The sequence below is a fragment of the Pleurodeles waltl genome, chromosome 3_1 (genome assembly GCF_031143425.1).
Source record: "Pleurodeles waltl isolate 20211129_DDA chromosome 3_1, aPleWal1.hap1.20221129, whole genome shotgun sequence".
Lineage (NCBI taxonomy): Eukaryota > Metazoa > Chordata > Amphibia > Caudata > Salamandridae > Pleurodeles > Pleurodeles waltl.
The window spans coordinates 826,237,288-826,249,879 of NC_090440.1; the positions used below are offsets into that span (position 1 = coordinate 826,237,288).

The 12,592-nt window shown below is 41.6% G+C and overlaps 1 protein-coding gene across 6 annotated transcripts in view; it reads right to left on the bottom strand.

Annotated features, from left to right (window-relative positions):
- PLEKHA7 (pleckstrin homology domain containing A7) overlaps positions 1 to 12,592 on the bottom strand; it is a 1,012,616-nt gene that overhangs the window by 240,828 nt on the left and 759,196 nt on the right. For 5 of the 6 annotated variants that reach the window (XM_069223723.1, XM_069223725.1, XM_069223727.1 and 2 more), the window contains one exon: positions 7,503 to 7,589. In XM_069223723.1, the coding sequence (XP_069079824.1) occupies positions 7,503 to 7,589 (87 nt within the window). The remainder of the gene's footprint in view (positions 1 to 7,502; positions 7,590 to 12,592) is intronic. The other variant, XM_069223724.1, reaches the window with a different exon arrangement.

Consider the following 12,592-nt stretch of genomic DNA (forward strand, 5'->3'; position numbering starts at 1 on the left):
CACATAAAATGAAGAATAAATCACAAAAGAAAAAAAACAAATGGTCTGTATGACTCAGTGCATCTCATATATTCAAATATTCACTCTAACAAAATGGCTCATATCAATGTAAAAAGTGCTCTATAGGCTTGAAGGTAAATGGTGCCCGTGCAGTGCATCAAGTAAACAGAAGACACATTTAATTCCAAATTCTGTAATCAACCTGTCCAAACATTTATGGTTTAAAGTCTCTAATAGATGGGTAAAAGCTGCCTCTCTTTTGAGGCCCAAAAGACAAGAGATTCAGAACAGACAATTTAATCTGTGCGGTTCTTCATCAGGACTGTGTATGGAACAACCTGGAGTCGCAAAAAGCTTTGTATTTGGGTTTTGTCTTTGTCCCACAGAATGGGAGGAAAGTCAGCTGATAGGAGATACTAGAATCTGGATGTGTTAATTTTTTAATAATTTATTTAGCACACACTTTTCAGATCATTAGGGGTCACTCAACAGGGGGCTCAAGCTTTTCATGAGCACATTAGCCGCCCAGAGCGGTGTAGAAAGAATTTTCCTGCCTGTTCCACCGGGGATGTTTGCCCCTGGGTATATAAAGCTAAACAAAGCCTTTTTCTTGCGACTCCGGGTAGTTCCATACTCAGTCCTGGGGAAGACCCACAGAGATGTTTAAAAATCACATGTTTCTGTTGGAGGGTAAAAATGCTGATGATCTGTTTAAATTGCCTGTACTGAATCTCTGGTCCTTTGGACATCAGAGGAGAGACAATGTTTTCCCATCTATTAGAGGCTTCAAACCATTAATGTTTGGACAGGCTGATTATAGAATTTGGATTTGAACGTGTCTTCTGTTCATTTGTACAGTCACTATTAACTTGATGCACTGCATGAGCACCTTTTCACTTTACAGGTATGGAGCACCTTTTTCATTGATATAAACCATTTTAGTACAATAAGTATTTGAAAATATGAGATGCATTAAGTCATACAGATCCATGTGTGTTTCTTGTTTATTAGTTTTTTTCTTTTGTGATTAATTATTCATTTTATGTGCAGTAAGTTTTGCTCCCACAGAACTCTTTGTGTTTATGTACCTGCTTTTTAGGGGAAGCAGATGAGGCAGGGGGTAGAACATTTCCGTTTTAGCGGTGTTGAGCATAACTGGGCATCACCTTGGAGTCTCAACGGAGTGAGACATTTAGACTTACTAGTAGTAGTGGTAATTACTTTATTTCGGTTAAATAAGTATAAAAGTATACATAAATTAAATACCTTCAAATACATGTTGATTCCCAGTGAAAATCGAACCATAATAATACATTATTTAAACATCCAATAAAATCTTAAAATACATATACAAACACATGGGGAAAAGATACTGGTCCTCATAATGACTTTGGCGGTCTCTGACCGAGACCACTGAAGCGACGGGTGCCAGAAGACCACCAGTGCTGGTGGTCTTCCATCTGCCATTTTATGGCTACTGTCTGATTTCCGCCACACTTTGGGCTGAAATCCAGCAGTAACCATGTTGGCAGACAACGGCACCTGGGCGGAGCTACCACCTGCACTGCCCTGCCAGAAGGACGTCAACAGCCGTATTAAGACGATTAATACAGCCTGGCAGTGTCCTGCTGGTGGGGGACTGCTGGGGGTAACAGCACCCCTTCCCATGCCCTGCCGGACAAGTTAAGTTGGGTGAGGGGGGTTGTGCGTGTGTGTGTGAGTTTTTAGTGTCTGCGTGTGTGTATGAATGTGTGTGTGTGTGAATGCAACTGTGAGTGTTCTGGTGTATGCGTGGTTGTATGCGTCTAAGTGAATGCATGTATGAATGTTGTAGTGAGTGCGTGTCTGCATGTCAGAGTGTATGTGTGTGAGTATGTGTGTATGGATGTTTGTGTGTATGGATGACTGTGAGTGGATGCGTGTATGGGTGAATGTGAATGGATGCGTGTATGGAACCGTAAGTGAATGGGTGTATGCGTGGTGCGTGTGGGTGTCGGTGTATATGGATGCGGGGTGGGGGAAGAGGGTGGGAGCCCTGTCACTACAGGGGGTGTGGGGGGGGCCTGTGACTGTAGGGGGTGGAGCTGTCTACCAGTGACAGGAAAGGGATTCCCTGTCACTGATAGTCCTATGCAATGGATTTCGTGACAGTGCTACTGCCGCGGAAACCATGGCGGTAGGCAGGCTCATAATGCCGCCGGCGGTCTGTTGTGGAGGTACAAGTCGAGATGTGCCGGGTTGGCAGCGGCCGACCCACCACACTCATAATGTGGCAGTATACACCGCAAGCCTGTTTGCAGTGATACCGCCACATTGACCATGGTGGTCAAAGACTGCCAGGGTCATAATCAACACCACAGTCTTAAAAGGCAAAATGCTCAATTTAAGTCCACAGACTGACAACCCGGGCCGCATCATCAACCCAAGGCATAATTTAAACACTAAGACTAAAAATGCATATGTAGGAAACAGGTAGTCAAATTAAATCCACAGTCTACCCAGGCCACAGATGCCCACCCAGTGCCTAAGTAAGAAGGCCAGATCGACCCAAAAGTGCGTGTGCAAGTATATTTTATTTAATTTTACATAACCAGTCCTAATTGTATCCATGAAGGGTGCAGAGACGGGAGTGCATTTGATAAAAAGGTGTAATGTAAGGCTAAATTGAAGACCCCTACAGTCTCAAACGTTGCAAAGTCCTAATCTTAATGATGTAAGTCACAAGGGCCGGAACACAATAATAAGCAGTGTGATAAGGAGCATTATTACCCACGCCTGTGATCTCTAAGATTGCAGCCAGTGCAATTGGCATAGTTTAAGTTGAGATTTCCCTTAGGAAATAACCCTCTGTCTGATGCGCCTTGCTTGCTCCAAGGACTTGGCTACTGCAAAAACTATCACCGCCTTTGAATACAATTTGAGGATTCTCAGAGCCTCACGGTAGTGTCTCACACCCAGAAGTTTACAAACAGCGATTTACCATTTCCTGCATGGTTGTGAATATTGGGGACAAAAAACGGAAGTGTTTTTCAGTTTATTTTTTCCTGGGGCAGAAAGAGTAAAATGTTGAGGAGCCAAGCTTATCCCATTTAGCCGTTAGGTGTCTTAATGGTAAGGACCCATACATAAATTGAAGATACATGCACTTAGCAATGGGCAGATAGATTTCATCAAGGAAATTTTCAGAAAATGGGGAACATTTAACATATAAAAATTGCCCAGTCAGATTCTCATATCCATTATTCAAGCAGATCTGTTGCAAAACATAGTTCCAGTAAACTCGGTTCAATGTCTGACTGATACCCTTGGCAGCCACTGCTGGTGAGTTCCAAAGGTCTATCACATTTTAAGTTTCTCACACTGCATCTTAATGTATTTCAGTCAAGGCTTTTTAACCTGTGAGTTGCTAGAAATTAGATCAATTAGAGAATTCCTAAAGAGTGTCAGCTCCTCAATTGTCCACAGCCTCACCCGGTACAACAGAGGTTTTAAAGCCACCACCAAAATTATAGGTTTAAGTGCTAGCTCCAGTCTCAATGGAACCAGAGGCGTGCCCTTAGGTAACTTGAGCAAGCCCCTGATGAAGTTGTTCTCCGCCGTTAAAAGGGCGGTAGCATCTGCAAAACCACATATCTCTCCCCCATAAGTGGCTGCCCATAAGGCAGTACCTTTATAAATCCAAAGGACCCGAGACACTGCATCACCCCCAGATTTCTTCTGTTACCTACTAATTAGGTATGCCTTCTGGTTTAAGAAGAGTTGTACTCTTCTCCATCTGATAGGCCCAAGTCAATGTATCAGACAAACAGACCCCTAGGTAATCAAAATGTTTGACCTGTTCAATTATGGAGCCATTGATTACCATTCTCCCCTTAAACAACGTATGGGTATTTATACCCCATTTAGACATTCTATATTAGATGGTGTGAGAGAGAATGAAAAGAAGATTTAATTATCATCAGACTAGAGACTGAGAAAGATCAAAGGAGGAGATAATGACACTGATAGTGGTAGTGTAAAGTAAGAAATGGACAGGGTCCAGGAATAAACTCTAGGGGATGCCCATTGGTATTTCTTTTGGGTGCATGACTATGGAACATGAGGAAGCTTAAAGTGAGAAGTGAGCTTCAGACAACTCAAATGTGATAAAGATGGACAAAGGACTATTATGACAAGAAGACTGTAATTTCTTTATATGCTGTCTCAGTGGAAAGTTGGAAGAAGCAATAGCCTAGTGAACTAAGTAACTCAATATGCATCTAAAGTCTATTTTTGCTGAAAAACCTGGCGATGAAAGAGTAGTTTAAGAGGATGGAGTATCTTGTCAAAACAGTTCATTGGTTTGATCATTTGGGGCAGAGAAGGCACTTGATAGGTTTCCTGATCCAATGACAGTGGAGGTGAGGAGAAGGAGCAGAAGCAAATTAAATGTGGTGGGGTACAAGTGGATAGAGGTGGAACTTTTTGAGTGTTCTGTGTGTGGTTTCGATGGTAGATATTGTGGAAGAAGTTTAAGCTATTAAGTTACTATCAAAGGAGGACATAGGGGTAATTTATGGAGAGCAATAGTTTATAGGGTGAAATATAAACCATGATATCAGGTGATGGTAGTTATAATAGTTTAGTCCAAATCAAAGGCAGATTTTACAGCGCTCAAGGCTTCTTTGTAGGCTGTGAGGTGTTCCAGGGTGCACAATTTCCTCCATTTGTAATGGTGGAGACATACGTATTTTAAGGGCTGAATAAATGTCTTACTCCTGGGAGCCGGGCCATGCTTGTGAAGTTTCGCAGGAGGTAGAAGTTCAGAGCCTTTGCAAGTGTGCTGCTGAATGTGTTTGATGTGTTAGCGGACACATGTATGAGTCTATTTTATATTTCATTCAGGCAGTGATAAATTATATTATGAGGGGCTTTGGCTGAATTCAGCTTTTTGGTGCTAGAATGCGCAATTTTTGATTTATTCTTTAAAAATTCATATAGATGGTTCCCTTTGTTGGAAAATGTTGGTGTCATTTTAAAGATAAAGATATTCTCTGTTTCTATAAATTGGTGTTGGATTTGTATTGTGATGTGTCTTTTACTTACACTGGTTTTTGGTGGAATTAAATGCTTTACACCTACCTGTCTCTTAAATTAAGTCTGACTCCTCATTTGCCAAGCTACCAAGCGTTGAGCATTGACTAATTTATTGAGACATGAATGGACCTGTTAGTGATTGTTGTATTATTACTAGCTGCAGGTGAATACACCTAACTATCAATAATCCACTTTCCTATAACTGCTGTAAGGTGTTTTGAGTTTCATTTATTGGAAACACATGTAGAAGCTGTTTCAAATACAAGCTGAGCTTGTATAAGATCATAAGATGGGTAGAGTGAGAAGTCTGTGATAATACTTTAGTCTTGAAAGAAGAGATTTGTTACAATAGGTGAGAGATAGTGTACAATGATCTAAAGCATTGAAGGGTTGATGAATGTGGTGGTTATATATTTAAGCCAGGATGGGAGAGAGCCAAGAGGTAGTGAAGGTTGTGTAAGCAGTGGATTTGTTTATAAAGAGCCAAATGACACCACCAATGCAGAGCACTGAGAAAGCATAACAAGCAAGTATATATTTTCAAGAGCCTCATCTCTACATTAGTTTGTTTTCACATTTTTAATTATGGCAACATTACCCAAACATATTCTTTCAAAAGCTATAGGACTTACAAGTGATTAAGAAGATAATCCCATTCAACATTCCAATACTGGCACAATACTCTGGAGCATCATGTTATCTGCAGGAGAAAATCATATATATGCCTCTGAGAAAATTATTTGGGCCTTACTCAGGGTTACTTCTAAGGTTGGAACAGCACACTACATATCTCTCTCTTCAGCTTTTAGTGCAGCCCATTGTCACCACTCTACTCAGGGTTACTTTTTAGGTTGGAACAGCAGAGTATAGTTATCCCACTCCAGCTTTTAGTGCAGCCCATTGCCACCACTCTACAACAGGCTTTTAGTGTTCCATATGGCTAATCAAATATGACTACAGTTGAATGCAAGTGTGTCTGTAATAGTTATTGGAAGCAACCCTATGAACAAAGGGATTTGCTACTGGGCAGTGAGCTCTTATTTCTTGAATCTTCAATTTCAGTGGAGCAAGACAGCATATCTGGTGCTCCCCAGAACATTTTGCTTTTTAGCTACTGGACCACTGGAACTTGGCAGGCTAACAGAAGAAACAGTCCAGCTAAACGAGGTGCACATGCTTTCTGGTACTAAAAGGATTAAGAATATAGTCCAAGAACGATGTGGCTTCCATAGTGTAACTTGAGTCTCTCATCACTGTATATTGCTTGTCTCTTTCATAAGTAAAAGAAGGGAGAAATGCATGTTCCAACTGCTTGGGAATCCAACACTTACTGGACCCTCAAACAACCACCCACAGGTCTTTGAACAAGGCACGGATTATATTGCACTAGAATATGGTGAAGTGGCTCTATCTACCTGGCTTTGCTAAGAAAGTTTCTATCAGGATGTCCTGCCGCCTGTGAACCTCAAAGTAGCTTCAGCTCCATTGAAATGCCTGTCACAGGAGAAGCTGATGCTAAAAGATCACCAAACTCCCAGGACTGGTCAAAGAGCATCAGTGCATTCAGTATGGGCACTATTTGTTACATGTTCCGTCAGGGGACTACAATCGGGTTGAATCCTGTAGGGGGGGCTTTGCAATATGCTTGGAATGCATTTAGGGATTCAGGAAACACAGCTGCATACATTTTCCTTCACAGTGGAGAGTCAGCCACCACAAATAAGGCATAGTCAATTAAATAATTAAAATAATACAATTATAGGTTGAGGACACAAGTGCCTCACCAAATGTATGGTCTGGTCAGAATGTCAAAGCTTTCACAGGTAGTGTTCCTCTGGACAACTGTCGGTACACACATGTAGGCAGTCTGCCAAAGGTGGATGGAAACACATTTCAAAGTTCCATCATGTTAACATATTTTTCCATTTTAATAGAAACTATTTATTCCTCACTAATGCATAGGCAGATGCAGGTATATACTAAGTCTATCAAGAATAGCTACAACCTGGTTGAATCCTCTTCAAGGAGGCCAGGAATGCATTTAAGGACTCAGGAAAAGCAGCTGCATGCGTTTTCCTTTAATACACTGGCCACTGTGAAGATCATTCCATCACAAATGCAATGCATATCCATATACAAATGAACACTGAACTCAAGGTACTGCTTTATAAAAGCCAACTTTCTCAATGCTTTTTAAATTACAAGAAAAATCATTGATGAGGTACTTTGTACAGTGGCAGGTTACCTAGTGTTTTCTATTCGTTTCAGTTCCCCCATATCTAACATGGTGGTTGCTTCAGAATAAAAGGGAGATTTACCCTTCCATTGTTTTTAAGTTCACTATTAATGATCTGAAATTCATCCAATGTTCACATAATGCTGGGAGCAACGCTCAGAGATACAGGACATCCAAACAGAAAGCTTACCGACTTTCCATGCAAACTGGGTGCACTTACAGTCTGCGTCACATATCCCATTGATGGCATGGAACGTCTGTCAAAATGAGCAGCAGTCTGCAATAAATTAAACAGAGTCAAGTTATAATCAAGAAAATTACAGTCAATTAGAAAAATACTTCTGGGAAATTAGTGGGAATTTTTATAGTGCTTCTTAATAATAACATTATTTCAGTCTGGCACTTTCATAGTGCTTGGTCATAACTGATAAGTAGAAACTGTATTGGTCAACTATTCCTAGAAGCCTTTGCCAAGAGGGATGCTAAGTGTTTCTCTAAGAACTGGAAAATTCCTGAGTAACCTGAAAAATCTACCAATGAGCCCAGTTAGGCATGGCAAACTACAGACAAATATTGTTGCTGACAGCAATGCGCCCTGCATAGTATGCAATGTTTTTTCCCAGCAGTGAGTCCCTGACTGTGTCTATCTGGTATCCTGATGAGTTGATTCTGGCCGTAGCTTCACATCTATCTACAGTGTACTCACTGACCGTGGACTACTGTCCCTGTTATGGAGGTGGTGCAAAGAGCAGTTGGGGTAGAACACCAGTGTTTTTAGTGAACCCAGAGTTGTAATCAGACATTTCCATCTCTGTCACAGCATAGAGCTAACATCCCAAGTGTATGTGTGCCATTGGGTGCCCAAAATGACACCTGCTGCATAATAGGGAGAAAGGGATATTTTCCCCAGAGAGTGGGAGCATATTGCTAATGTTCCTGAAGCTGGTGGTGGGAGACCAAGTCACTGAAGTGAAAGGAGAGGACACAAGGTTCTTTCAGAAATTCAATTTGGTCCTTTGCCGAGCACTGAACTGCTGATTAGTCTGCCTGAATCACTGTCTTTTGGCAGACTGTGGGGTAAACGGTGGGACTGCACACACTATTGTGCAAGGTGAAGTGAAACCCTTCAGTGAGGTTCAGACTTTTGTCTTTCTCGATCACACTTCTCAGTCTGGCTGATGACAGTGAGGCACAGAAAGCCAACACCCCTTTGCACCTCTAAGGAGAGTGCTCCAGAATGGAGACAACCCTGCTGTGCAAAGCATTTCTCTATACAAAAGATGTATCTGGAGAGCATCCAGGAAATAACACTTGAAAAGAAAATCATCTTAGACAATGCTGAAGGTACAGTTTATCCACATCTCCTGTCTCTTCTTACTGTATAAAATTGAGACCCACTAACCCACTTGTCCAGAGGACTGATGTGCAACCACAGCTGGTGTCTGCCTGACAGCTACATTCCCAGAGGTGAGGAGATATGTGTGAGCTGTTCACCTGTCCTGAAGTGCCTAGATGCCAGCCTGCCTAATGAGAAATAGAAGGAGCCTACTAGTTCGGCAAGAGGAGTGACTTCCAGGAGAAGCAAGCTGCAGCAGGACCCCAGCATGGTGGTGTCTACAAGAGAAAGACCGAGGAGAGCAGTCTGTGTATCTCAGTTTCAGCTGGTTAGCAATCTCTTCCCTTGCGGTTCCTGGCAGGAACTATGAAGTGCAATCAGTGATCATGGGAGCCCAGCCAGTGGCATGACCTCAGCCACTGTGCCAGCAAAGAAGTAGTGGCATGACCTGAATTACAATCATGAGAGAGTGAGTCCTGTGCTGGGCCTCACCATACGACTGAGACCAGACTGTGCTTGACTGCATTATACCAAGATCAGCCTGTGCATGACCACACAACACCAGACATGATTATCCTCAGTGAGGTTGTGCTGATCTTAGCATACCAGAATCTCCTTGAACAGCTACCTCTACCAATGAGGAGCCATCCCAGTCACAGGACAAGGTGGATTAGTTGCCTCTTTGGCGATAGGACCACCTGAACTGGCCCTGACAAGAACCGCCAGCTAATGCTCTCTCAGAAGTTTGAGTGTGTGCAAGGGGTGGAGAAGGTGGGTTGCTGTCAAAGTGTGCCAACCCAGACACTGGCTAGGAAACCTCACTTGGTGAGGATAAAGAGGATTCTGAGAGGGATTGTGCATATTGAGAGAGTACATGGATAATCTACACCTGAAACTAACCACACTGGATACTGGTCTGGAGAAAAAAACTGGGTTGGCTATAATGTAGGGGGAATAGGAGGAGGAGGAAACAACATAGACTACAAGTGCCCAGGACAATAAGTTGCATCTTGATCATGCTGTATGTTTTGTATTTAGTTGAAAATGTAGCACTGGAGTGGAAAACTATGCTAATATGTACTTATTGAGTGCTGAGTCAGCACACCCCCACACTACCTCCCTGAAAAGCATATGGTTCGCCTGTACCATTGCTATCATTGGGAGTCAAGTATTCAAGAGGTCATAGATGGTCCAGTTTGCAGGGCGAAGGTAAAATGACTCCATGACATAAGAGGCAAACAACCTCAACCCCCAATAACACCCAAGGTTGAGGCAAAGAAGGCTCTGCTTGCCTTGTGGGTCTGACAAAAAAAGTCAACTACTTGAAAATGCAGCTCTCCACCCACCTCTATTGCTTCATCAAACAAAACAAACTCAGGCCAGATAGACAGGATTCAGACTTGGAAGAAGCACTGAATTCACATTCTTCACCATCCAGTATAACTTTGTTGATGTTAATGGACTCACCAAATCCCCTACACTTTCATCAGGCTTTTACACTACAGAACACCGACTATTTGCCCTAAGGCTAAAAGACTCTGGAGTCCAGGCACAATCCACAAAGAGACAAAATCCTACCTCAAAGACAGATCCAAAATTGTCAATTTCTTCAAATCAGCTCTTCACTACTCACCTATCGGAAGATGTCTTCCAGTGGTCAATTACCATCCCTCTAATTTACAATGTTTTGCTAACATCAGCTAATTTTCTCGTAAAGTGCTTCAAGATTGCCTGCTTCAACTATGCTGATGACTCACTATTTAGATTGAAAGACTATTGGACCTCAAGCCTTGGTAAATGCCTCTTTGCAACTGAACAGTATGTACTAAAGAATTATCTTAAATGTAACTCCTTCAATACAGAAATACTGATCAGTGGATCATGGCCAGATGATGACCTTACATTCACCTGACCTCTGGCAATAGGATTGTCATTAGCCAGATCGAGGTGAAACTCCACTGTGTGATGACAGATTCTAACCTCTCATTCCAAATTCAAGAAAATAAAGAGTCAGAGATACATTTTACAGAATTAGAATAGGAAAGAACCATCTCTAGCCTTAGTGCTGTCACATCATAACTACATCAGTGGGCTCAATGTTAGACTCTACAGACATGTAATCAACAAGCTACAGTGACTACAGGCACTACTAGTCTGGTTATGAGTCACAAAAATAATTTCCACCAATGCATTATGCATTGCACACTGGGTGGTCTATGGGGCAAGACCAATTGTGTTACAAGTTACATTTAAATTGCACAAAGGAAAAAACAAGACCAGGAAGAAGTTTCCACCCCAGCCAACTTCCTTTAAAAAGGAAAATCAGTTGGAGCTCTTCATCACACAGACATGCAAACTGTGAAGTAAGCGTCCAAAAGAATAGGCAATTTAGATTTCCAAAAAGCACAACTCTGTAAATTTTTCGCCCTGAAGGAGAAACCGGACTCTAAATCAGGCCTTGAGTCTCGAAGTATCATTTGTCAGTAAGAAGTCAGCACCTGGCACTCTCATACCATAAGAATGTAATCAAATGTAATAGCATAGCAGCCTGGTCCAGTTTTAAATATACGGCACAGCTGGGATGGAGTGAGATAAGCTTGGTATATGTAATTTAACTAAATCATTTCTACAATTTCTCAATACTTTGGTCACCGATCTCGTTCTCCATCTGCCATTTGTCTGCCCAGACTTCTTTCCCACATGGATCTCAGTCCTGACAGTTGTCTAATTGTGGTGGATAGCAAAGATCTGTAAAGTGTTGGAAAAATGTACTTAATCACAGGGCCCTGATCAGGGATCCGTAGCTAGGTACTGATGGGTCAGATGCCACTGTCTCTCATCCGATCCTCAAATGTTTGAAGTAGGTTCATTTGGAACATTTGGAACATGTCACCAACTTTATCGAATAAGGGATTTTTACCAGAGGTCATCTTCAAATCCTGGTAATCATATTGTCAAACTGCTAACTAGCCAATCAGGAAACTACACCAACCATGTACCTAGTGTATCAAGGTATTAGTACCAGCAGTGTCCATTCTTACCAATTTAGGGTAATCATGTTTTTGTCATGCTTGCTAAACAAGGCTTCCAAGGGCAATACTGGTTAAATTATTCTGATATTATTTGTTTTTTTGACACTTGAGATGTGGGCCCTAAATGACACAAAGAGGGTCTAAGCTGCAAAATAATATATATCAAAGTCTGGGGCTAATAACCTCCCTTGTATAAGCAGTGACCCTGTGCCTTCAGTCATTCCACACCAGTCCAGTCAATATAATGTTCTATTCTCTGAATAATGTGAATGGGAGGATCATCAGGACATTCATGAAAAAATGTAACAAGCCTGACAGAATCACCATCTTAGGTGGAGAACTCCTTCCCATTACTGAAAGATAAAAGCTATTCCAGAACTGTACAGAGCTGTGTACCACACTCGTAGCTTGAGCTACATTTCCTGTGAAAAGGTCTGATACTAGGTGATAAATCTGTATGCCAGGTATCACCGGCACATGTCCATGTCCATGGTGTTGGGTCCATTCTGATCAATGTCCTGCTTCTTACTTTTTAGATTATAAAAAAACAATAGGAGTTAAAGTGTAATAGTGATTAGTTACACAACTGTTTCTCAGTGAAATGAATCAGTCTACTTTCTTGTTGCTGTATGGACAGTTGTTCTATTAGACCATGAGGTATGGGGCAAATAAAAACAATAATATTAGAGAAGCCCGTCATCTTTCATAGATAATCACCAAAATGAACTTACATCAATGACTGAAGGTGGACCATTGTATTGGTATTACTGGAATTACTGTTCAAGCATAAAGCACATGAAGCATCTTACCCATCTTCTTAATGTATGGGTAAATAATGTCATTTTCTTGGTGTCATGCAGATTCATAAATAGTTAATGTAATCTTTCCAGATCATCTTAACATTTTAATGTG